This window comes from Cicer arietinum, chromosome 1 (genome assembly GCF_000331145.2).
Source record: "Cicer arietinum cultivar CDC Frontier isolate Library 1 chromosome 1, Cicar.CDCFrontier_v2.0, whole genome shotgun sequence".
NCBI lineage: Eukaryota > Viridiplantae > Streptophyta > Magnoliopsida > Fabales > Fabaceae > Cicer > Cicer arietinum.
In genome coordinates, this window is record NC_021160.2 from 50398699 (window position 1) to 50424102 (window position 25404).

General features: G+C 31.6%; 3 protein-coding genes across 5 annotated transcripts; 1 reads left to right on the plus strand and 2 right to left on the minus strand.

Annotated features, from left to right (window-relative positions):
- The first annotated feature begins 635 nt into the window (after window positions 1-635).
- LOC101497004 (protein NRT1/ PTR FAMILY 2.6-like) lies at window positions 636-5988 on the plus strand. Its single transcript, XM_004487089.4, has 4 exons — window positions 636-792; window positions 899-1116; window positions 3129-3661; window positions 5151-5988. Exons 1-4 carry the CDS (start codon window positions 699-701, stop codon window positions 5929-5931), a joined length of 1626 nt encoding a protein of 541 aa, XP_004487146.1. The 5' UTR covers window positions 636-698; the 3' UTR covers window positions 5932-5988.
- Window positions 5989-6293: 305 nt separating this feature from the next.
- LOC101496691 (uncharacterized) lies at window positions 6294-9518 on the minus strand. The gene is made up of 5 exons (XM_004487088.4): window positions 9263-9518; window positions 8391-8642; window positions 7746-7889; window positions 6989-7660; window positions 6294-6851 (listed from the first exon to the last, which is right to left on the minus strand). The coding sequence occupies exons 1-5, from the start codon at window positions 9371-9373 to the stop codon at window positions 6606-6608; spliced, it is 1425 nt and encodes a 474-aa protein (XP_004487145.1). The 5' UTR covers window positions 9374-9518; the 3' UTR covers window positions 6294-6605.
- Window positions 9519-10955: 1437 nt separating this feature from the next.
- LOC101496360 (V-type proton ATPase subunit a1) lies at window positions 10956-22084 on the minus strand. Of its 3 annotated transcripts, none has more exons than XM_004487087.3 (18): window positions 21645-22081; window positions 20278-20322; window positions 18708-18830; window positions 18384-18491; window positions 18047-18160; window positions 17748-17921; window positions 17468-17605; window positions 16862-16969; window positions 16601-16708; window positions 16358-16506; window positions 15520-15673; window positions 14909-15069; window positions 13816-14022; window positions 13544-13727; window positions 13365-13448; window positions 12798-12994; window positions 12650-12709; window positions 10956-11734 (listed from the first exon to the last, which is right to left on the minus strand). In XM_004487087.3, the coding sequence occupies exons 1-18, from the start codon at window positions 21801-21803 to the stop codon at window positions 11530-11532; spliced, it is 2478 nt and encodes an 825-aa protein (XP_004487144.1). In that variant the 5' UTR covers window positions 21804-22081; the 3' UTR covers window positions 10956-11529. The 3 variants fall into 3 exon arrangements, with proteins under 3 accessions (XP_004487144.1, XP_027191478.1, XP_073222500.1); XM_027335677.2 differs by lacking the exon at window positions 21645-22081 and adding an exon at window positions 21508-21640; XM_073366399.1 differs by lacking the exons at window positions 12650-12709; window positions 12798-12994 and having other exon boundaries at window positions 21645-22084.
- Window positions 22085-25404: the final 3320 nt, after the last annotated feature.

Here is a 25404-nt window from a genome sequence, read left to right on the forward strand (position 1 = left end):
TTCCCTACATCCCTCATGAACCAACCCTTACACCACTAAATGAACTCAAATGAACAACATCAATAGTGAACCAAACCTCACTAGTACACTAGTAGACGAACTCAAATGAACAAATCCAAATAAGTGGATGCATATAATGTTTTGCACACACACAAACCACTACGTGGGTCCGTCGTACACTTGAATTACTTTGGTAGTTTTGCATTGGCAAAATGTTTACTAATTCTTCAACAGAAGTTTATTAATTTCCTAAAAAAAACAAAAGTTTATTAATTCTCTTTTGAGAAGAAAAAAAAAAGAGAGCGGTTGATGTTGTGCATGAAACATACTCTCTCTCTGTTTAAAAAAAAAAGACATATTTACTGAAAAAAGTTATTCTAAATGAATATTTTTTTTTTAAATTTTAATATACTTTTTTTTCTTCGTCGTGTCATTTAATGAATATCTGTTACATTACTTCTAATATAATATAATATTTTTCTCTATACATTTAAGACATTATAATACATATATTTAATAAAAATAATTTAATAAAAAAATTATTATTATTTTTATTTATACATTTTCTAAATATATGTGAAATAATCACACAATCAAAAAAGAACATATACTTCTTAGTACAAGTTGAAATCAACATTTCCTATAAAAAGCAAACATCACCCGATTATGAAAACAGCAAGGACCAAAGTGCAAGAATAATGGATAGTAAGCTAACATATTCCCCAAAAGAAGAAGAGAGCTTGAGAGTTGGGAGCAAGCGAGGTGGTTGGATAAGTTTTTCATTCATCATTGGTCTGTCTCTTTTTCTTTCATCCTTAACTAATTCTCACCAACAATATTATTCACTAATGTTCATATTATAAATGGTTATTTATTTTTGATGTTGTTGAATAAATAGGTATAGTAACGGGGTCTTCACTTGCAAGCACAGCAATTATAGGAAACTTGATTGTGTATCTCATACGAGAATTCAATATAAAGAGTATCAATGCTGCTCAGATTGTAAATTTGGTTGTAGGAAGCACTAATCTATTTCCAATTGTTGCTGCAATCATTGCTGACTCTTTCTTTGGCTCTTTCCATGTTGCCTTTGCTTCTTCTTGTATTGCTTTGATGGTAAATAGCATCTATATCTATATATTATTTTGCACCATCTTTTTTGTTCCATTTTTCTAACACAATATACATGTTTCAATCTATTTCTCTCCAATTTGAGAGGATTCCTTTTCGCTATGAGACCTACATAATTTTTTTCAAAGATTTTGAATTGTGTTTTCCCTTTCAAGTTTTCTCTTCCTTCACTTTTATCTTAAGATAGATACAAGAAAGAAAGCGAAAAGAAGAGAAAAGTAGAAGAAAATGAAATGATTAATTAGTTATTTGGTATGAATGATAAAATGAGCAAATGTTTCATGGACACAATCTCAAAAAGTGTTTGGACACTCACATAAATAAAAAAAATTAAAAAAATGTTCTTTTAATTTTTTTTTTCTCGTGTCAGACCAAAAGATTGTGATAAAATGTTGTGTTAATATAAGTATTTCTCTAAAATAGTAAGAAGAAAGAAAAAGTATATTTTTAAAATGACATAAATATCATTTATAAAAATTGAGATATGATAAAAATTGGAGTTTTAAATCTAGATTTTTCAATTTTAATTAAATGACTAAAAAAAACTTGACTGCAAGTAGTTTCGCCTGCATGCAATCTTATGGTTCCTTATGATGTGTTTTGGAATTTAGGAGGGGAGGAAAGAACTTTGAAAAAAATGAAGGATGTAGTGGAAAGAATTGAGAGGTTAGGAAGAGAAAAGCTTATGGGTGAATTATTTTTCTTCATAATACAAAATCTCTCTATTTTGAGGGAACTCAAAAATTACATTGAAAGAATATTTTAGATGGTTTTGAAGGGTCTTAATAATTTTTCTAATTTAATGTATGTTGTTATGATATTCTCAATATTAAAAATATATTAATCATAAGTATTAATTTATCATTATATACAAAAACACTCTTTAAACTCTTTAAAAAAAAAAGGTGAAATATGTATCTATTTTTTTCTTCTACTCTCCTCTCCCCCAAAACCTCCCTTCCAAACTTCCAAACAGAATCTTAGTTAATAAGAACTCTTATAACACTTGTCAGCATTTGTTAAAAAGAAGTATTCTTTCCTTTTCTTTTTGTACACAAAAAACTATTTCTATCTTATGACCGCTTTTTTTTTAACAATATCCCAAACAATTCTTAGTTACTCACTTTGTTTTACTATAAGCGCCACAATACAAATAAATTTATATAAAAAAAATTATTGTGTTCAACAAAATTATTTTATGTTTTTAATATAATAATATTAACATTTTGAATTGATTTCAGCAACAACAAAAAAACATTTTGAATTGAACCATTGAATTATTTAATTTGCATCATTTCAAATCTTTTATATTTTATAAATTTTAGTCGCAAATTTATAAAATAGTAATTTAGTCTCTTAAATTAAAAAATGTTAATTAATTTAGTTGGTTTTTAAAAATTTTGCAGCACAATTTTAAAGCTTTTATAATTGTTTGATGTAATAAAAGACTGTTTAATTAGTCAACTTGTACACGTTTAAGAATTTCGATAGTTTTTTTATAATAAATTTTGATAGAATTTTACAAAACAAATATTTGGACAGAGGAACAATATTGATTGATATTCTCTAATTTAAAAAAATTAATTTATTATTTTTTAAATTTGAATAACTAAATTTACTATTTCAAGAATTAAAATCACTATTTACTCAAAAATATTTATTGGCTTAGTGACCAAAGTAAAACAATTAATAGGTGGAGCAATGTATGGTTTTGAATTCGATTCCCTCTTATAACATAAACTATTAGAAGTATAATTTGTTAAGTTAGTTAAAAGTCAACTATGATAGTTATCATTGTTATTCTCTTTATTCTTAAAGACTCATGCGTAAAAATAAGATCCTTTCTATTCATTAATACTAACAATTGACACATTATCATCTATACTTCATAAATAAGAAATGATTAATGTATAGAAAAAATAATTTTGAACATTGGTGGATTAAAAAAAAAAAAAGAGATAACAATTGATGTTGAATTTCCAAAATTGCAATTGCAGGGAACAGTAATTTTAACGTTGACAGCAACTATGAATTCATTGAAGCCTCACCCATGCATCAATGGACCCACCAGTTGCAAACCAGCAACAACAGTCCAATACACTGTTCTATACATAAGCATAGTGCTAATATCAATTGGTTTTGGTGGTGCACGTTTCACAACAGCATCGCTAGGTGCAAATCAATTTGATAACCAAGATCATCGAGCAACATTTTTCAATTGGTATTTTTTAGCTTTCTTTGTTTCATCTGGAGCTGCCTTAACTGTAGTTGTTTACATTGAGGATAATTTGGGCTGGGCCTTGGGCTTTGGTATATGTGCTGTGGCCACTTTTGTTGGTTTGGTTGTTTTTTTATTGGGCTATCGATTTTATCGGCATGAAAGCCCACAAGGAAGTGCGTTGTTGGATTTGGCACGTGTTTTTGTTGCTAGTGTTCGTAAGTGGAAATGTAAAGTCTCGTCAAGAGTGGAGGATTACTATACTAAGGGTCATGATATGATGGTTCAACTGCTACCAGGAAATAGATTAAGGTACACTACTTTTTATTAAAAATAATCCACTACTTTTTTAAAGATGGTATTCATTTTTATATAAGAGATAGTTACTTAAATAATATTAATTAAATAAAAAAAAAATTCGTATTGAATCGACATTAATCAGATTATTGTCTTGTTTATAAAGACAAAAAGAATTATGAATTATTAATTTTAAAGAGTATTTATCAACTGTAATTATGATTTTTTTATTATTAAATATTATTTCATTTTATGAAATTAGTCCACCTTAAAACTTACTTATTTTTAAAATGGCTGTTGGCTACAATTATGTTATATTATGTATAGCCTATTAGTTAATTATTTAGTTTCAAAAAAATTGGCTAAATTTACTATTCACTACTATTTGAGATGAGGCCTTTTTTCTCTCTTGTTTGACTAGGGAACAAGAAGCAGCAATGTCTTATATTTTAGCCACAGAGAGTGGAGTGCTGCTTTTTGTAGAATAATAATAGTACTAATCAACAAGAAGAGCTGTTTTCTAATATGGGATGCATTTAGTGATAGTGTTGGTGGTAGGAGAAATCATTACAATTACAATGATAGCTGCTTTTTCAATTGAGAATAAAAAATATTGAAATTTGATTTGAGATTTTAGCACCATCTTACATCGTTCTCCAAGAACATGGCATTAGAGTTAGTTAAGATACTCTTCATTTTTCAAAAGTAATGGAGATATCCATTATATAATTTTATTGTATAAAAATATAATCAATGTCATTATTTTTTGAAATGTATGTTTTTATATATTTAAAAACTTTGATAATGAAAGATTTCTATAGGATCTTAATCCACCACATTAATATCACATTTTTTTCATAGTGGACAATCCTCAGTAACGACCATAAGTTTGTCTTTAATTGTAGCACACCATAGTTGTAGTAGTTGTTAAAGATAGAGTAGTGGAGTGGGTAACATTTAGTATTGGCCACAATTGATCATAGTTGTAGTAGTTAAGAACTTAAGATAGACTAATGTTGTTACTCAACGTAAAAGAACGACTTAATTACGAAAATTATCACTTATTTTAATTTATGAGTCTATTCAAAAAAAATTCGCTTAGCAATTAAATCTAATTTAAATTTTTTGTAAAAAAAGTTTAATATCGATTTTGTTGCTGTTAAATATTAATTTAACATTATTTTATTTATAGTTTCAAATTAGAATCAGATAAATCAATTCTACTTAAATATCTAAACATGATAAAATCAAAATTATACATTCTTTATATCAATTTTGCCATATTTAAAAGTGAAATCAAACAAACATACCTTAAGTATAGCCTACCAATCCGATAGAAACTAGAAGTTTTAGAGATTTAACATTAAAAAAAGTTTTATGTACCTTTCAACTCAAAACGTGATTTTTATATTAAAATTTATCGTTTAATTGACTTTTATATGAATGTATTCAAACATGTAACAATTCACGTTCACCTCATTTTATGTTTCACATGCAAATGCAGGTTCTTCAATCGTGCAGCTTTAATAACTGATGCAGACCTACATTCAGATGGCTCAGTTAAGAAATCATCATGGAAGATATGCACTATTCAACAAGTGGAAGATTTCAAAAAAATATTTGGAATCCTACCACTATGGTCTTCAAGTATATTCCTATCAACACCACTAGCAATCCACAGTAGTTTAACTGTACTTCAAGCTTTAGTAATGGATCGTTCATTAGGATCCCATTTCAAAATCCCAGCTAGTTCAATTGGTGTTACAGTTTTAGTATCAAATTCCATTTTCATCACCTTTCTTGACAGGGTGTTATGGCCATTTTGGCAAAAGGTTACTGGAAAATCGCCTAGGCCACTCCGACAAATAGGAGTCGGACACGTGTTGACTATTCTTGGCATGGCTGTGTCTGCTCTTGTTGAATCAAAGAGGCTCAAATTAGCACATGGGCATGTTTCCATGTCTGTCTTATGGTTGTTTCCACAATTAGTGTTGGTTGGTATTGAAGAAGCTTTTCATTTTCCTGGACAAGTTGCTTTCTACTACCAACAATTTCCACAGTCACTGAGGAGCACATCAACTGCAATGATTTCAACCATTATAGGGATTTCTTTTTACCTTAGTACTGCTTTAATTGATCAAGTTCGTAGGAGTACTGAGTGGTTACCTGATGACATAAATCATGGGAAGGTAGATAATGTTTACTGGATGTTGGTCCTGTTAGGAGCTATCAATTTTGTGTATTACTTACTGTGTTCTACTTCTTACAAATATGAAAATGATTAAGAGGATGTAATGTTATGGCTGGAATAAGTAGTAATGATAATAAGTTATTTTCTCCTACATTTTACTATGAAAAAATTATTCATGGCATTAATTGGATCTGCACTAGTATCAGTAATATTTGTGGAATAATTATTCTAATAAAAATTTTACGTGACAATAATTTTTTTAAAGTAAAATTAAATATTTCACAGACTCAACAGCTGTCGTATCTAAAAACATACATTCAAATATTCAACATTGAAGCCCTTGGATAATATACTTTTTAAAATATTACATTCCTCGATAAGATTTCATAACTACCAATATCAAATTTATGAAGTTATGAAATAAAGTAACTATACAAGAGGTAGTTTCTCACCTGATGGACAAACAAAATCACTAATAGCATTGAAAGAGAGACTATTTGTACACACCAAATATACTCTTGTTTATTTATTTTATACTTGTATACATAGTATCTGAATTTGCCTATAATTGACCAGAACTTCAAACTTCATCCGGAACAATCTAGACTTCATATTGCATACCAATTGATTCCCTAATGATGTTTGTAAGCACATGCTTTAAAAATGAATGTATGTGGTACTTCTACACCTTAGTGGAATACAATGAAGTTAACGACATTTTCTAAAGAACTAGTCAGCCAACAGAAACAAAACCCAATTCTTTAAGCTTTAGCTAATGTTGCAATCCCTGGAATTTCCAGAAGAATCCTCTTCAGAAGTGGCATCACCATCTGACAATCCTAAAAGATATCCCTCTGCATCTTCGTCATCACTCACAATATCCGCCCTATTATGTCTCCTTTCAATGTACGCCAATGTCTGTCTCCTCTGCAGCCGAAGAACATGCATTATAACATCAGGAGTAAGGGTGACCCGTGATCGATCTTCCCTTCCCTGTCTGTTTGCCTCGGTTATCTGTTCATGTGAAATAACAATCAGAAAGTTGCAATCAATCATATAAGCCAAGTTTTACAAATATGAACAGCATATTAAGTAAGCACTAAACATATTGATCAAAACAAAAGTTCAAAACCATTAACAGCAAATGGTACCTCTTTCACGTTTGAAGGGAGTGGAGGAGTATCATTGCCTAGAGGAGCCCATATTTTCACATTTTTTTCTAGGCCACAAGTAGCTAGAAAGGGTATGTGAGGATGAGTCTCAAGTTGGTTTACAACATTTTGATCACCTACCATTAATCTCACTAGCTTAGCATCTTTCTTCTTCCAGATGAATATATGGCCACAATCGGAGCCACTCAACACATATTCATCATTAGGGCCAAAAAAATTCACTCCTTTAACTGTCTGTGCATTTCTATGCCCCGAGTAAACTTGTGTCTCTTGTAGATTCTTCAGATCTTCGGATGTAGCCGATGGAGGCGAAGAATCGAAGCCTACATTCTTCTCAAATAGATAGACGAGCTCATCATTGTAAGACACAAGGAGTTCACTTGACTTTGAGTAGGCTAATCCTGTTATATGGACATTATTCGACTCAATTAGGTGACGAGGGCAAAATGTGTTAACAGGTTTGTCTGAATCTTTTGCATGGCATTTTCTTATGTCATAAACATGTGCATATTCATCGGATCCACCTACTGCAAAGTAATATGGAATTCTAGAGTCAATCACAATGGAGTTCAACCCTATTTTTCTTGGAGGTTGTTTTTTGTTTGAGAAACAACAGAAAAGTTTTGTAGCAGAACTACTTCGCAAATCAAACTGCAAAAGAAACAAAACTTATAACTTTTGGGGGGTAGCATAAAGGGGAGCTTCAACATGCAACGTGCGGTAAAACTTGACTAACATGTTGAATAAATCCATCTTCACCACAACTGTAAAATATGTGGGGACTTCCTGGCTCCACAGCAAGCTTGTATACAGAACCGTCGTGCTTCCCCAACATCGTAGTATTAACTCTACCATCCTCCTGGAGGATGCCAAGCCTTACCTGCAAAGGAAAAATTAGTTTCCAATGGAAGGTACTCAAACAGACACCTTAAATTCTTTAGGTTTTGATTAAATCAGGTTATTATTCAGCATGTCAATTTCTTACATTGTTTGGATGATGGGCCAGATGCACCACATCTTGATAAAATTAATCAACAGAAAGACATAACTCCATACAAACAATTTTGACTCGTTATGCTTAATTACAACAGCATTCTATGCACATTATTTATCAGCATTTTTGGCTACATGGAAACAAAACGTAGCTTGCATTCAACACATCAAACACAAGGTGAAGCTTGATAACAGATTCTTCTTCCACTGATAAGTTTTAATGAAAATGTTCAATCAAAGAGCATCATATCAGACGAATAAAATCAAATGGTATCTTTTTAATTGTTGATACAAAAAGAAAACAAGGGGAATGTAAGGCTACAAATTAAGGGAATGTAAGGTTACAAATTAAAGGAACATTTGATGCAGACACGAAAAGACTATTCACCTGGCCATCACCAGCAGAAGTTACTATTCGGCTGTCATCAGAGAATGGCATGATTTTAGTCTGGAAAATATTGTCTGAGTGGCCAGAAGGATATACAAGTAGTTTAGTTTTGGATTCCCAACTCCAAAACATAACTTGCCTATCATCAGAACCTGAGACAAGAATGTCACCAGTGGAGTTAAATTCCACTGCATTTACACACCCTTCATGACCATCTAATCTCGCATATAAATTCAGGTTCTTTACAATGACCTGCAAGCATAAATAAGCCCAATCAGTTTTACACTATGTAACACTGACACTTCATATTAAAAAAGCGTCAGTATCCGACACAAACACATTAATTACATTCGACCACTTCTATTTTTGAAAATTACAACGGTAAATAACATTATTATCAGTGCTACATATCAGCGTTGTATCTGCGTCATACTGTGTCTATGTCAGACAAGACTGGCTGCAGTCAGCAGCTTCTGACTGCAGTGCAGTCAGACACATATGAACTGTTCAATCAAAGACCAATAAGTCCAGATTTCAATTTCGGGTTTTAGATTTAAAAATAATTAAAATTCAAACTTGAAATCTGGACAGTTCAATCAAAATCGGACAGTCCAGACGTGCAGACTACATTGCAGTCAACTGCATGCATAGGTTATAAATATTCATGAGAAATCTTCCAATAGCTGAAATTGAATTTACAAATTACAATGGACATAGCTAATAACATTAAGAACATGAAATCACACCAATCACATAGCTAATAACATTATCATAAACATTCAATGAATGCTTTATCATTCTCACTTAAAATTTCAATTTATACTAAAAAAGTATCAAAACATAGAGAGAGAAAGAGAGAGAATAGGGAAAACCTCTGAAGCATAAAAGCGACGAGTTAAAGAGGAGGGATGAGAGAAGCCCAATTCTCTATTCATTATCATATTAGTGCTTCCAATGACATTGTTATTATGGAAATTATCCATTTCGATGAATTTTCAGAGTCTGCGTTTATGGAAGTTGAAATGGTGCTGGAATAAACGAGCGGGCTTTGAAGTTAGAAATTAGAATTGAAGAGTGAAGATGCTACGCTACCTTTTGTGTTTGGTGTTTTTGCTTTGTTCAAACGACATGTCGTTAGATATCTACCCCACCCACACTGTAACTTGGAGAGTGTGTGCGTCGAGTTTAATGGCTAGCCCAAATGAATAACTGGATCAATGAATGTAAATCTTACCGATTGCACCCCCTTTTTTTTTACTGCGTCAAAATTTAACAAGTATTTTTTATTTTTGAAATACTAACAAATAAATTCACTAATTAATTAATTTATAAAAAAATGCAAAAAATAAATAAAATAAAGATCTTTCAAGAAAATCAGAATAGAAAATTACTGAATCCACTAAAATATAAAAACAGTCATTTAAACATTCATAAAATCAGGTTAAAACATATTTATTGTGTTTAATTTATTGTGTTGTATGTAACATAGAAAAATAAAAGTTTCATAAACCTAACATATTTTTTCCACAAAATGTCAAATGGGTTATAAAATATAAAAATAAGAAATAATGTATTTTTTAAAATAATAATTTGACGGATTGCTCCATTATTTTTTCAGATTAGACACGGACAAACCAACTAGTGTTGCGGTTTTACAGCATCAACTCACCCGGCAAAAAATGATTAAATGAATATTATTACATGAGTATGATATCTCCCCATACTAGCATCAGAGATCACTATAGCATTAGTGTAAATAGTATATATCTCATTTCTCTAAGTTTTGCAATGTCTAATATATCTTGCCACATACGAGTTAATATTAACTATTTCAAAAGTTACTGCTAATTTTTATAACTTTAGCAGAGAATCAGAGATCACTATAACATTAGCAGAGAATCTAAGATCACTGTAATATTAACTTACTGCTAATATTAAATTACTCTAATTTTGATAACTTTTTTATATAAATTGACTAATTAATTTGATAAATTAGCAGTAACTTTTTGCAATGTCTGAGAGTAACTTTTGACGTAATTATAAAAAAGAAAGTAAATTTTAACAATTCAACACTCAAATAAAAAACTTTTTAAAAAAAGGCCCAATAAAAATGTCTACATGACTTTATGAACTCCATAAAATTTCAAAATTGTTTAATAATTCAACAAATAATTTCAAGGAATCTGACATACATTTTTTAAAAATACAAATAAACACGATCATTGAATTACATGTCTGTCCACAAATGTTTATTTTATTTAACTTTTAGTGTTCATAATCATAATATGTCAATATTCAATTATTAAATTGATAAAATTTAACAAAATTCAATTTATATACACCATATACATAGTAAGTTTAAACTTTGTTTTACAATTAGTCAATCAAAATTATCAAATTATTAAAAACGATTTGACTACAACTATTTTCAAAGTTATATATAAATAGTTGTGATTTACGGACAAATTCTTTTTTTTTGGCGATAGAGTATGAAAACTAATCTCATTAATCAAATTCAAAGTTTTTCAGAAGTTATAAACAAAACAAGTTTAACAATACTCACTCTTGAAAAAAGTTCACACAGACATGTCATTACACAAGTAACAAGTTCCAGATAACGTGGCATTGTTCATCTTCAGATTTCTATATTTTACTCTGACAAATCCTTACAAAAACAATGGGACTCTAACTTATTATTTATCAATACAAGAAAATTTTAGAGAAATTGGTTGTTTCCCAGCAAAACCTGCGCTACATCATGTATGTATGTAACCCCAAATCCCAATAGCTACACTCTATGATGAATCTCAACTCTTTACAAAAAATTAGTCAGAAAATTCCCTTATCTCTTCCTGTTTCCTATTCTAAATTTCAAAAATAAGCTACAAAGTAGATATTCTGTTACAGGTGCAGATGTCTTCCATAACCATCAGTGTAATCTATTATACCGTTGAGGTCACAGAAAAATATGCAAGATTTTGTTGTTGTTGCTAGGTCCATGTCAAGAAGCATATCATCAGGCAAACCTAACAACCATTATCACCAAATTAGGTTTCTACAAATTCTCATCTTGTGCTCCTTTCACTTGTGCAAATATCCTTTCCATATTTGCCCAAAAAAGCAAGTTAGATACGATGTATCAATCATCATCCTCGGTTAAAGAAGCAAATGAAAAGGGCTTGAACTTGTAGCCATCACCAAAGTAGAATTTATTTTGAAATTCTACCCAGTGAAGCCGCAGGGCATGAAGAAAAGCACTGAGACTCTCCATCATAAGTAGTATAAAGGCAGTTGCAAAGGCGAAAACAGTTAGCCCCACTAACCGAATGACAAGGTTGTCGTACCTGTTTTAATTGCAACCAGAAATGACATTAATAATTAAAGAATAAGATAAAAATATTCTAAATGCAACAAACGGATACAGATGAGTCATATGACATGTGGATAACTCTCAATGCTAAAATATCAGAGTTATACTCCAAGCTTCTCTATGCACACCTGACTTAATTTTACAAAACATTGTACAAACTCCAGAGCTGTATGGAATAAAATATTCTTAACATTTGGAGAACAATTAGTATCTTGATATGGTACCAATCTACAGCCACCTTATTAAATTAGTGGCTCTGGCCCATGTCATATTTATTAATGGTTCGTTTAGTGGCCATGATAGGATATAAGAGTTGGATAAGAGTGATATATGATGAGTCACACCAGATAGGAATAATTCCTATGGAATAAGGGAGAATGTATTACTGATGAATACAGGAAGAACAGCACAGAAAATGTAAGAGCAAATAACCAAAGCCTATGGCCTCAAGCTAAAAGTCGAAACTCAAAAGGAAACACACTTTCAGCTCCCTCTGAACTGCCCTTATATAATAACAACTTTGTTCTCTCTCTCTCTTCACTAACATACTTTCCCTCCCATTTGTTTTTTCTTTTTTTGGTCAAGTTGCCCCCGGTTTGTTAATTGTTAGCCACTATCTCTCCAAATGGAGAATAAGCCCAAATTAGTGGATGTTTGTTAGGCCCCTTCTTGTAATTAACAACTAGATCCAGGAACTTATCATTCTCCAATCCAATCTAGATTTTACAAATTATGAAAACAATTCTTCAGCATTATGTGTATCCAATCTTGAACGGAATCCCATTCCATCCAAGTTGAAATAGGATTTGCTATTTCATCTATCAAGGGAAGCACATTGAAAGATTGAAAGGTTTGAATTAGAAAAGATGGGTTATAAAATCAAACTCACCCCCAAGCAAGAAGCAACACTTTCTCATAGAAAACTGTAGAAAGTTCCGAGTGAGCCAAACTGTAAATGTAAAGAAAAATTAACTAACGAGCAAGAATCTATAAACTAGAGAATCGTGAAGATGGAGGAGGATCATGGCTGAGCAAACCTTAACGCCCAAAGTCGAAGATATGATGCTGTATTTGAAACTGAACCTAAAACAAACTCGATGGAGTGGATCATTTGATGAACAAAGACCTCACTGAAATTGAATTCTTCATGATGATGTTGCCTGGCAGAATCTGGCTCCGCCTCGAGATCCATCTCAGAAGTATTCAAAATGCCATAATTACGACCTTGAAATCGCTGTACAGTGTAAGAGAGATAAAAAAAATTAATAATTTTGGCAGACTCCTTTGCATCACCTTTTTAATTACAACATGCAACAAAAGTGTCGAACAAAGCAACTAAAGCCAAAAAATCTGCCTGCATCTGCCAACAGGAGTTATAAGTAGTTTAGCACTTAAGCATATTCCTTTGAAGGAAAGTTGATCTTGTAATGGTTCTCAAGGAGAGTTGACACTCATCAATTCTAGCAGAAATTCACAGTAAAAAAGGGGAAGCTCAAATAACGAGCACATGTAGACATACATAAACATGAAATAGAGGTATGGTCAAACGAAATTATAAGCTTCCTAGCAAGAAAATCATACAAAAGACAAGTAAAAAGTGGTACCTCAGTATGAAGCTTCTTTAGTATAAAAGGTTTTGGAAAGAGCATCCATGGAACTGCAACTACAGCCAAAAGCAATAACACAATCTGCACATCAAAAGCCGGAATTCAGACTGATGAAAAGCCAGCAAACAGAACAGCAACTTTTTAAGCAAAAGTGAAGATAAGAACCGGATTCATACTTGAAGTGGTCTTTGGCCCCAAAATAACTGATTCTCACCAAGACTGTCTGTAGGGCTTAAAAACATATATATCATCACATGATAGAGGTCTGCTTGAGAACCAGTACACCATTTAACAATAATGAGAAGGGAAAGATATCCAAATAGACTGTTCAGGAAGATCATCTGTGGCACAAATTGGTACCTGAGAGCAACGTAAAACACTATTAAAAAGACAAAACAAAATAATTGCATAGGTCAGGCAGAAGAGAGAGAGAGAGAGAGATACACACCTTATATCCAGTGAACTTCCAAAGAAACGAGCATTGAAATAACTTAATATAATTCCCAAGTTCATATGTGCCACGCCGAACAGAATGGACATCTTCATCTTCATAGAGTTCAGAAAAGACAATTCTGAACGACTTCCACGCCAGCTGGGATCCACACCAAATGGGTATGGTTCACGGTATTTGATTAAGCCAATAGTGTAGGCATCCCTGATAAAAGGTGGAGAATGATGAAAATTAAAAAAGCACCTAACTTAAAAGTTTGCTGCTATAGAAACAAAAGGAACTTGACATTCTTAGCCAATATAAACAGCATAAATCGAAGTAATTCAAAGAAGAAAAGAAATATAAAATAGATAACACAACAAATAGTGCAATCGTTAAAGAGATTCTGACAAAATAATTCCTGATGACATGAATATGAAGTTAAAAAAATCTGAGTGAAATTTATATCATTAGCCTTAGGCGAGGGACTAAGAAAATACAAAACAGATACATATGGAGAACTGACTCTATAAAGCCATCATAATACATAGAAATAGAAGTTAATAAAACTCTCATAGAACCATCACCAAGTTGAATTGATAGTTTCCAACTATACACCCATCTCATTATGGTGGTTCATAGCTTAGGGCAGCACAATTACTTGAATTAACATTTCTATTTTAGAAAATAGTTTTTTGGTCATTAAGGATTCTTACAACACCGTGAACATATCTCTACCCAAATCCCCACCAGCTTCAACCACAAGATTTAAAGCCTAGAAGGCATATTGTAGCAAATCAATTCATCTGTTACCCCCACTCCGCTATTGCTTGAAATGCACAGCTGCAACTGCAGATACAGAGGTCACGTTCACACCAAATAGGGGCAGAAGAGCAGTAATATAAGTCAAATCTAACCTTTTTAAAAAGAAGAAAAATTTGGGTCGATATGTAAAAAAATGTTGAGTTAATTGTACAAAGTAACTAAAAAAGTTAAACTGCATAAGGTAACATACTACATCACCAAGAAAGGCATCATATATCTAGCCAAAAAAACAAAAGAAATATTTTTGCACCAAATTTAGAGGCTCCAAGTGACAAATAGAACACACCTGCATGAACTATCACGGCATTGATAAGCTGATGCGCCAAATATGTGAAAAGGAACAGAAAAGAACTCATTGTAGATTAACCCACAATAGATTGAAAATAGTGACATCAAAAGAATCACATAGCGCCCACCAAATAGCATCTCCATGAAGCTTCCAAGCTTCTGCAAGAAACCAAACAGATCTATTAGGTATTAATTGAAATGCCAATAGCAGAACAAAAGTAAAGGATATTTGAAGTCTCTAACCACTTCAATGTACTACAATAGATTTATTTCACTAAAACTTTTCAATTTTGAAGATACTTGGGCATCAAAAAAACACAACTTTTGCGAAAAACAAAATTTAAAAATTCAACCTCTTAGCTAAATCATGCTAAACACTGAATACGCAGTAGCTAACAATAAAGAGCTTAGTTGACATAATTCTTTAAACATCAACCATGATGACCTACTTAAACTTAGAAATGAAAGGAAGAATTATCAAATTTGACAAATCTCAAACAAACTTATCATTCATCCAAGATGGACCATGACATATGTCGCATAACCCAAATATATTTTGGGAAGATCCTTCTGTTATTACTTTATTTATAACACAGGATGATCTTTTACCTGTGTACTGAGCTTGTTTTCACGTGCTATAAGAACTAATGCTCCCAGCAACAGGCAAATTCCATGACCCCAGTCCCCAAACATCAAAGCAAATAGGAAGGGGAATATAATAGTTGTGTAAACTGCAGGATTTGCTTCTTGGTATCTTGCAACACTGTCAAGTAAAAGGGCAAAATAGGGATTTAATCTTTCGTCATGCAATATAAACCTGGAAAGTAATAGCTAGTAAGCTAGATAGATAGTATTTGCAGCAATACATCCCCCAATTCATCCAGAAAGACAAATCTCAAACATGTCATATTTTAGTAATATCATGCAGCTTTCTTATAATTTGGATTGAGCCTAACTCGACTTTACAAAAATTAAGGGATGTCTCTCACTTAAAGATATCTTCAAAATGTATCTTATCCATTGTGGGACTCTCAAGAGGCTTAACTGCTAAGGATGTTTTACAACCACTTCGACATACATTCAGATCAACAGACAAGTCTAGAAATAGAAAAGGGGCGGAAAGAGACAACTCTCCCACTTTTTCTATTCACAAAGGCTCATTCATCCAAGTTTACAGATAAATTTGAAACTTTTATCTCTTCATCCCCAGAATGCAAAATTTGTTATCCTCCTTCATTGTGCCACTTGCAAGTGTCAATGTAAATTTAGTTAATCCAATTCTACATACACTAGTCAGAATCCCATCAGCCCATTAGCAGAGGCATAACATATTGCCACCTCTAACTTCAAGAAAAAAATGCACTGTAAAAAATTCAAAAGACTAACTTCGGGACATTAAAATATTCATGTTGCTGCTACTAAATACAGTCAATAGAAATAAGCTCACCCATATGCATCAACAATTTCCTGATACGGATTTGTGAAAGTATTGGTCCTAAAATATGTAGGTGGGGATTCCACTGCATCCATTTGATGGAAGATTATACCAACTTGAGAATTGCTATCAAAAGTTGCACGTTGCAGTGCCTCCTGCATCTAGAAAATCATTTAATGCAAGTTATTGTTTTAGAAAATATATATATCAGGGATATTTTCAATTCCTCAAAAATTTAAGAAATAAAAAAAATACCTGTGTTTTTGCAATCATAGGGCACCATCCCTCTCCAACAAGACATTTTTTTGTAACATCAAAATTTAACATGTTCAGTGTATCATACACAGCCTTCTCTCTTCTTACCTAGCACAAGGCGATAAGGATGTAAACTATTGGTTCAAGATAGATATCCGTCTATTGCAAACGTTGATTAGATATTAGGATTAATTTGCATTTAAAAAATAACCAGCAGGATGATTATCTCAGATAATAAAACATAGAGAGGCAAACTCTTACCAGGTTCATCCATTTTGTTAGATGGTCTGCAATAGAAGCTAGCGCCTTATTGCGGTGCCTTATCCCAGCATCCAAAGTTGCCTCTAAGTCAGTAAGACGTGAGGTGACCTGTACCCAAATACGAATTTTTCAACTATAAACCATTCAAAGCTTCGCAAATTTGTAACCGACAAAGATGAAATATACAAATCAACATCAAGGGCATAAAAGAAAAGCTACAAGGAATAGTTGATTTCAATTAAATGTAAAACAAATTTTCCCCATGCATACTACTTGATAACTGTGAATGGTATTTCTATGAGACCCACAAAATTTATGGCACTACATACTAATATACTAAAGTCTAAAGAGTGTCTAAACAAAACATATTGGATTGCAAAAGCTGAATAATTTGGTAGATATTTAATAAAAAACAAGGATGCAGTAGTCTGAGTGCAAAGATATGTAAAGTTCCGCAATATTTAGGTTAAAAGACTACAATAATATTCTCATTCAAATTGTAGCCACAAAATCCAAACTTTATCTAGAGCACACTTTGCTCCTGTGTTGTAGTAATAAAATTGAAGAGGTTAAAAAGTAACATCTTCCAAAGCTGAGCTCACGTACCTCCCTAGTTATTTGCCCCTGCTTACTTATATCTTCAGGAACAGGATAACAATTCGCTCCAAATGCCTCACAAATTTTCAGAATTTTTGTTCTTGCCTGTTCCCCGGAGAAAAACACAACAAATACTGTTTTCTCGATCTGAAAAGAAAATTACAGGAGTCTGAATAACTGTGTATACACCAGCTGTGAATGCAATAGGACAAAATGATAAATACAGATTGAAAGGAGGGAAAAGGAGCCAAATTATGAATATTCATAAAGTTATAAGAAAGAAGAAAACCATTTCAGATGAAATAGGATCCATGATTTGTTCACCAGCTGGTGCCTGATTGAAAAGCATATTGCCTCTTGTAGCACGAAATAACATCCTTTCGAACCTAAGAACCTTAAATTTACAAATTATCCCACTGATAAATCTTAAACCAGACATATTTGATGGTTGAGGTCTCATTTCCTGTAAAATAAACAATTTACTATAGTGCACTTACTGGATAAAATAAATTCAAAATGCTAATAACAGTAATCTCACTTCTCACACCAAAAAAAAAAAATTATCAAGAATAGGATGTTACAAGGAACCTGTTCAAGCAAAGATGCTGTCTCAATGTAGTCATCATTTGAGTATACATTCTCTTGTAGTTCTCTCTCGTCTGAAACAGGACGGCCATGACTTGAAATAAGAAAACTGCATGCCTAAAATTTATCCACAACAGTATATCACATGAGAAGCAGTAAGCATAGAAAAAAAAATTTATTCATTAAATAAAAGAACTGGATTGCATTCATGAATTTAGAAAAATACCATATTGTATTTGACTAACATAATTTTTTTATAAATAAAAATCAATAAATAATGCCAAATTATCATCAGAAAGACCATGAATTGTTAAACGAACTTAAAACAGAAAAAAAATACCTTCTGTAATACAATTTTGAATTCCAGAAGTTCATTATACGATTGCCGAAGTTTGTCACTATTAGAATTCATTTCAATTAGTTCATGTTCATGCTCAGCAAGATGTACCTGATATGAGAGAAACCCAACATAATATATTGTCAGATCCAAAAGTGAAAAACCCCAAACTGACTGGAAAACTACCAACCAAGTAATGAGTGCCAACTTAAGTTATGGCATCACATAATTGTTAACAGCAAGACAACATGTAATTTGAATATTAACCCTTAGGCAACAATCATATATGATGGAGAAAATTAAAACATAAAACAAACAGAAAGGGACCTCTAAATCCTCCAAGTCAATGTCCGGTTGCAATACAGTACGAGAAGACGACATTAGACCAGCTTTATTAATTTGATCCTTAAAAAATCGTAGCTTTCTTGACATCTCTGCACATCGCTTTACCTGCACAAAAAGAAATGCAATTAAATAAGAAATAAAAAGAAACAAACCTTAATCTCAATTCTGGCTAGTCTAAAAATAAACTAAAAAAGTCAACAAACTCAGTGGACACAAATTCTAGAAAATATACTCCCTCTAGTTTTGACTATAAAAAAAATACAAACTCGCGCTAATTAAGAATATTAATTAATAACATTTTATTTACTTAATGGAGTATAATAAAAAAAGTAATTGCATCCTTAAAACTACCCATCATGGGAATTAGTTCCATGAATGGTTTTTGAAATAAAACTACAACAATTGAAGGGTATTTTAAGAATGATAAATGGTGTAATTAGTTAATATTTTCTTATATATTGGACCACCAAACATGAACCTTCTTTTTTGTTGATATTTGAGAATGCCGGAACGGAGTAGTACTAGTTACCACTAAGAAAAAAGAAAACTCTTGCCCGAAGTTGAACCTTCTTCTTCAGCGCTTTGGAATCAAATTTTGAGGAGCAGGATAACTAACAATGTAGAATCTAATTACAACTTACTTCCTTCCTTTGTAAGTTTATCTAAACAAGTAAATGAAGTTGTAAATGCTAGATACAAGGAAGTGGTGTCATAAGCACGGGCTGTATAGAGAGCTCTCAAATCCCAAATGTAGACTAATATTACAAGTTATACTCAGGAGGTTCCTTTTCAAAAAGGTGTCAAGATTTATGCACTGTTTTTTATAGACAAATTGTTAGAGGTTAATTTGTTAGGGGAGGGGAATTTATTAGTATCAGGGTAGAGTTATGGTCCTCCTACATAATACAACTCCTTCATTGTCCCAAGACATTCCACCGGGCTACTCCTTTGGGGACGATTTATGTATTGTTTGGTAAGCAAAAGAAATAGGGAGGAAATAAATAAAGAGATAAAGAAATTGGAGAGAAAAGAAAATGAAAAGAAGTTAAGTGAAAAATATATATTGCTTGGTTGGTAGATATGAGAAAGAGAGAAATTCGAAAGTTTATCTCCAGTTGTTAGGATGAGAAGAAGAGCAATTAGGAAGGAGTAGAACGAATAAAGATAAACACATTTTTGCCCTTGCGTAAGTTTGGTAAGTTGAGAATACTAACTGATTAAGTTTTTAACCGATACAGCACACACATATGGTAATTGACTAAAATAATATGGTAATTGATTAAAGAAGGATAATATGTGGGAAAACACACATTCTTCCTCCTCTGCAAACAAAAGTCTTTCCGGTTGGGTTGAGATATTTCGGTGGGCCCTACACATAAAACTTATTTCCACCCTTTTCCATACAGTATCCACTATCCAGACAAGATAGATTGAATATTTCTCTCCAATATCTCCTCTCCCTATTTCTTTCTTCCCAAAATCCACACATCCAAACAATACAGTTGGGAACTCAGAATGCAACAGGATTTCACATTAGTGCAACATATGGTACCTGATTAACAAATGTTCTCTGGAAAGGGCTTTTTTCAGCATTTAACTGCAGACAAGAAAACAGTGATCATAAGTATTGCAATGATGAAGTATCATAGAAAACTAATACACCAGCAACATCCAATCTAAACAATTTAGAAGGCCAAAAAGTACTTCTACTACATATGGAGAGAAATAAAATACTCAAAATAGTCTAAACAAAATTTGAATATTTCACAACGTACCAGCAAAACTGCAACCCAAAGTACCTTCCACAAATAGGTACAGTTGGACAGCATTGTATATGACATTACAAATATACAACATTGAAAGTTAGAAGAACATTTACGTGTTAAAGTCTCTCCAAGCGAAATTGTGCAAAGAATAGACTAATCAGAAAAATAACATATTTTTTATTTGTAAATCATACATATCCAGATAAGCTCAGCCTGGACCCTGGACTCAAAAACTACCATACCCAAGCCGTATAGCAATTCTCACACATATAGGTGGCTCTCCACCAGTTTTTTAGCAAATGCTGACTATTGATCTCTCATAACATAACATTCCAAAACAGAAGCTAATGACAAAATAATGATAAATTACAATCCTAATCGCAAAATAGTCCTCTAACACGATACCACATGCCTGATGAAGATAGTCAACATAAGCAAAACCAATATATCCTAAATTACCAATACAAATCTCCTTTATCAACAGTATAGTATTTTAATACACATTAATACAATCTAACTTCAAAAGGAAATTAATCAAACAAGATTCAACAGAGAGCAGTAATCTAGAAGTTGACCACAAGTTGGAACCGAAACTGCAGTTTTCATCTAAGAGCAAATGAGAAAGGATTCTTTATTAACCAGTAACCACTTTCACCTTCAACTAAAACGAAACTAATAACTCAATATTCGATAGAGCTCAAAAACTCATAATGCAATTATGCAACAGAATTCATACCTCACAAGTCTAAGAACACAATTAGATTCAAAAAGAAATTCACAAAACTATGGCTAAACATTGGATCAGTCAGTATAAACTGTTCAGCGAATCCAACATCCAAATCAATCACACTAAACTATCAACAAATCCGCACACCGGAACTGTAATCCTACAAATTTGCATTCAGCATTGAATCATGCAGTACTGCATTTTCATCATTTCTTAAATCCGCACCGAATTCAACTAAACTAATCTTTAATTCAATTCAATTCAATTCAAACAAATGATAATAACTAACTCGAATTACACAGCCATGCGAAAACTGCAAACTGAACTTGAAGAAGAACACCTGAAAACAGGAAAGACGCGAAGAAAAAAGAAGACAGCTCGGAATAAAAAAAGAAAAAGCAAAGTTGGATCTGAAAGAGAACTTACGTCTCGGAATTGAAGAAGACCGAGTTCGCCTAAATAAGAGATGGCACGGTGAGCGGACTCAGCGGGAATGATGAGTTGAACGAAAGTCATCTTCTCGGATCGCATCAGATCCATCGGCGGCAAGTTATCAATGAACTGATCCATTTTCCCGGGAAACATCGAGAAAATGGACGGATCTGTTACTTGCTAGATCTGAAAGCGTGCGAGAGAGAAAGAGAAAAAGGCTTAATTAGGAGAAGTTATGTAGACTGTGTTTTCAGTTTGTTTGGTATTAACAGCTGCAAATAGAATCGGAAAAATTCGGTGCCTTGCAAAGTCTATCGAAAAGGAAAAAAGTAAGACGGTATTTTGCAAATAACGCTAGTGACGTTGCTTTTGGGTGAAAATTCCACAACCTTGTTCTGTACGCGTACCCACGGTGACGGTGCGGTCATATTTCACAATCTCATGGGCTGTAATTTTATCCGTCAACTGATAGATGCATTAGTGCACCATTTCACAACATGTACTTTTTTTAAAGATTTTTTTTTTTTGACCGGTTTCTTTTTATAATTTATTTTTTATACAAGAAAAGTTACTATACTCCAAGTTGGGATATTTTACGCTACCATTAACGATGAATGATTTTATTATATGATAATAATTTTCACAAGTTAATAAATATATAATTCACAATTCATGTGAATTGTCGATATAAAATTATTTATACTTACAATAAATTCAGATCTTGTGCGAAAAAAGATATTATCCAGCTGCCATATTGTTTATGTCCATTAGCCCCTTTCGAATAAACACGTCAATAGATAAAATAGTTATTTTTATATAATAAATTATATTATTTTAAATTTCAATGTCGAGCATGGATCCTGCTTTCATTCAATTTAAGAACCTTAATTCATATACAGATATGACAGATTGGAAAATGAATTATGGTCGAAAATGTCTTCAAACTCATGGCAAATTTTCTTTTAATGTGGACGACATTTTTAGTAAAAGAATAATGAGTCTCTCATTTTATTTATTTGATTTTAAGAATTATGGTAGAGTCCAAGAAAAAGAGAAATAATTAAAGAGAAAAATAAAACTTGAAATGATTATATGAATAATTGTTTTTACAATTAGAGTATGATACACTTTTATATAGTGCTATTAATGTAACCAACCTAACAACTTTCACCTAACCAGGTAATTTTAACTACCTCTAATAGTCTCCCACAAGTTGGAAGTATGTAACAACATTTCCAACTTGGAAAGAACAATACAAGAAAAAGAAAAATACAATGAAAGAAAATTATAAGAAAAAAATAGAAGCCATAATCACTTCAGCTAAACAACAAAATTCATGTAGAAAGTGGTAGTAGGCTGAGGTGCATAACTCTCGTCGAAGTCTTCGGTCTCTTTGGGCTAACTTGAAAATCTTCTGGTGTCTCCACGGCACTCACTCCAATATAGAATCAAGAATTTCAATCTTGGATATTTAAATATCAAATGTGACCAACAAAACTTAACCATAATATGATGGAAGCATAAAGAAAATGAGAAATGTTTACTACCATATGGTAAAATAACAAAGAAAATGATAATTGCTTTACTACCATATGGTAGAAGCACAAAAAGAAAGCCAACAGTGGCTAAAAAGAATGAAATTGTAGTGAAATATATCACTAAAGCATCTTTAATCTTGAATCTACAATTATTATACAATCAAGTTGAAAAAGAATGAAGAATAAAAAATTTAGATTCAAAATGAGGAAGAAAAGATAATGAAAATTTGGAAAAAGAATATAGCGGAATAATTATTATTGCTCTGATACCATTTTAAGAATTATGGTAGAGTCCAAGAAAGAGAGAAATAATTAAAGAGAAAAATAAAACTTGAAATGATTATATGAATAATTGTTTTTACAATTAGAGTATGATACACTTTTATATAGTGCTATTAATGTAACTAACCTAACAACTTTCACCTAACCAAGTAATTTTAACTACCTCTAATATTTGATTTGATTCTAACAATTATAATGTCTTATTCTCATTTTTAAAATAACCAAGTATACAAGTGTTGACATGGTGACATTTCTTTACAAAAGAGTGTGACATGTAACATAGTGCTTATAAAAAAAGGAATGAGGTGGTATTTATTTAGTGTAATTGATAATCCAATAACACTTGTGTTGTCCATGTCTCATTTATCCCGAATGCATCAATGTCACACCTTTAGTGACATGCTTTATTTTTGTGATATTGTAATGCTTCCACCCTACTTCAACAAAGTTATATTTATCTTAATCTTGCCCCCTTATGGATTCTTGACCCTCTTTATCACAAAGAGAGGAGATGTTAATAACATTTCCATAAATTCCACTATGTAGTTTTCTAATGTTGTTCCGTTGTGGTGGTGATCAAATAAACCTTGTGGAAATGTTGTAAACTTATATCCAAACAGAAACGTAATTCACACAATTTGGTTGGATACATGTTTTATTTGATTTGATATATTTTTATTTTTGTTTGACGTGTATGATAGAATATAAAGTTAAATAAAAATAAAATATGATAGTAATAAGATAAATAATAATTTATTATATCATGTATTTGATACACATCTTATTATTACATTATTAAGTGAGATGATTGTTTAATATGAAAGATCAAAATATCAATTTTCAGCCTAAACAAATAACTTCACTAAACAAATATTGAAATCTGATTGAAGCTCGTCCTCGTACTCGACATAGAAGATAAATACAATATAACCTTCTTTCACTTGTAATAATGTTCTCCATTCCAATTCTAAAATCTTGATTTTTTTTATAGATAGATATTAATATGTTAAGTTAGAATTTGTTTTTTCATCAGAGTTTAAATCTGGATTTTACTCAAATTCTTTTAACTCAAACTAGTTGTGTTATCCAACTCCTCTAATTTTAGAGTCTATGATATAGCAAAACAAAACTTTTTGATAATATATATAAGCTCAACGAAATAGGATTAGGTTGACAATGAAGTCCATTACCCTTCTGCACATAAATGGGCCAATCGCTAACTTCGAGCTTTAGGTGAATGTCTATTTATCCCTTAATTTTTCTCCACATCCCCAAATATACTTTAACCGAAACTAAAATTTATTAGTGTATTTTATACTATTAGAACTTTGGATAAACATTCACCCGAGCCTTATAACAAGCTAACATCAAAAGGCCCTAATAACATCCCAAAGTCTGAACACAAAGCGTTGATAAATACTTATAAACAAAAATATTGCTAATATTACTGGCGTTGTGATACTACCAAGTATCCCCTTTTACACGGTGGTAGTTTCTATATATATAATAAAAATATGATTTTAATGTTTTATTTTTGTCTTATATTTATTTTTATTTTGAATCTTTATTTATTTTGATTTTTTATCTTTTATAAATAACTAATTTTATTTATTTTTATCATTACTCTTTTAAACAATAGTATAATTTTAATAATAATATGGTCAAAATACATTAATAAATATCATTCGTTTCATTTCAAATATTTTATGTAAGTTATACGGTATGTAAGAATAATTTGTTCAGGAGTGAATAAATTATTGAGTTAATTGGATTTTAAAAAGTAATAATATTATACTTAAAACATATTGACAATAGTTATAAATGATTTCAATTGCTTAATATTGTTATAACTTTTTGTTGTGATTCTCATAATGATTAAAATATAACACTTATAAAGGTTAAATAATCAAAATAAATATTAGGAAAAAAATAAA

Coding starts and splice junctions, on each gene's coding strand:
- LOC101496360 (XM_004487087.3), bottom strand. CDS start 21,803: ATGTTTCCCGGGAAAATGGATCAGTTCATTGATAACTTGCCGCCGATG. Junction 15,070..15,519: donor AAAACAAGCTCAGTACACAG/GTAAAAGATCAT, acceptor GGTTTCTTGCAG/AAGCTTGGAAGCTTCATGGA. Junction 12,710..12,797: donor CTTCGACTTTGGGCGTTAAG/GTTTGCTCAGCC, acceptor TTACATTTACAG/TTTGGCTCACTCGGAACTTT.
- LOC101496691 (XM_004487088.4), bottom strand. CDS start 9,373: ATGGATAATTTCCATAATAACAATGTCATTGGAAGCACTAATATGATA. Junction 8,643..9,262: donor GTCGCTTTTATGCTTCAGAG/GTTTTCCCTATT, acceptor TTATGCTTGCAG/GTCATTGTAAAGAACCTGAA. Junction 7,890..8,390: donor CTTCTGCTGGTGATGGCCAG/GTGAATAGTCTT, acceptor TTTCCTTTGCAG/GTAAGGCTTGGCATCCTCCA.
- LOC101497004 (XM_004487089.4), top strand. CDS start 699: ATGGATAGTAAGCTAACATATTCCCCAAAAGAAGAAGAGAGCTTGAGA. Junction 793..898: donor AAGTTTTTCATTCATCATTG/GTCTGTCTCTTT, acceptor TTGAATAAATAG/GTATAGTAACGGGGTCTTCA. Junction 1,117..3,128: donor CTTCTTGTATTGCTTTGATG/GTAAATAGCATC, acceptor TTGCAATTGCAG/GGAACAGTAATTTTAACGTT.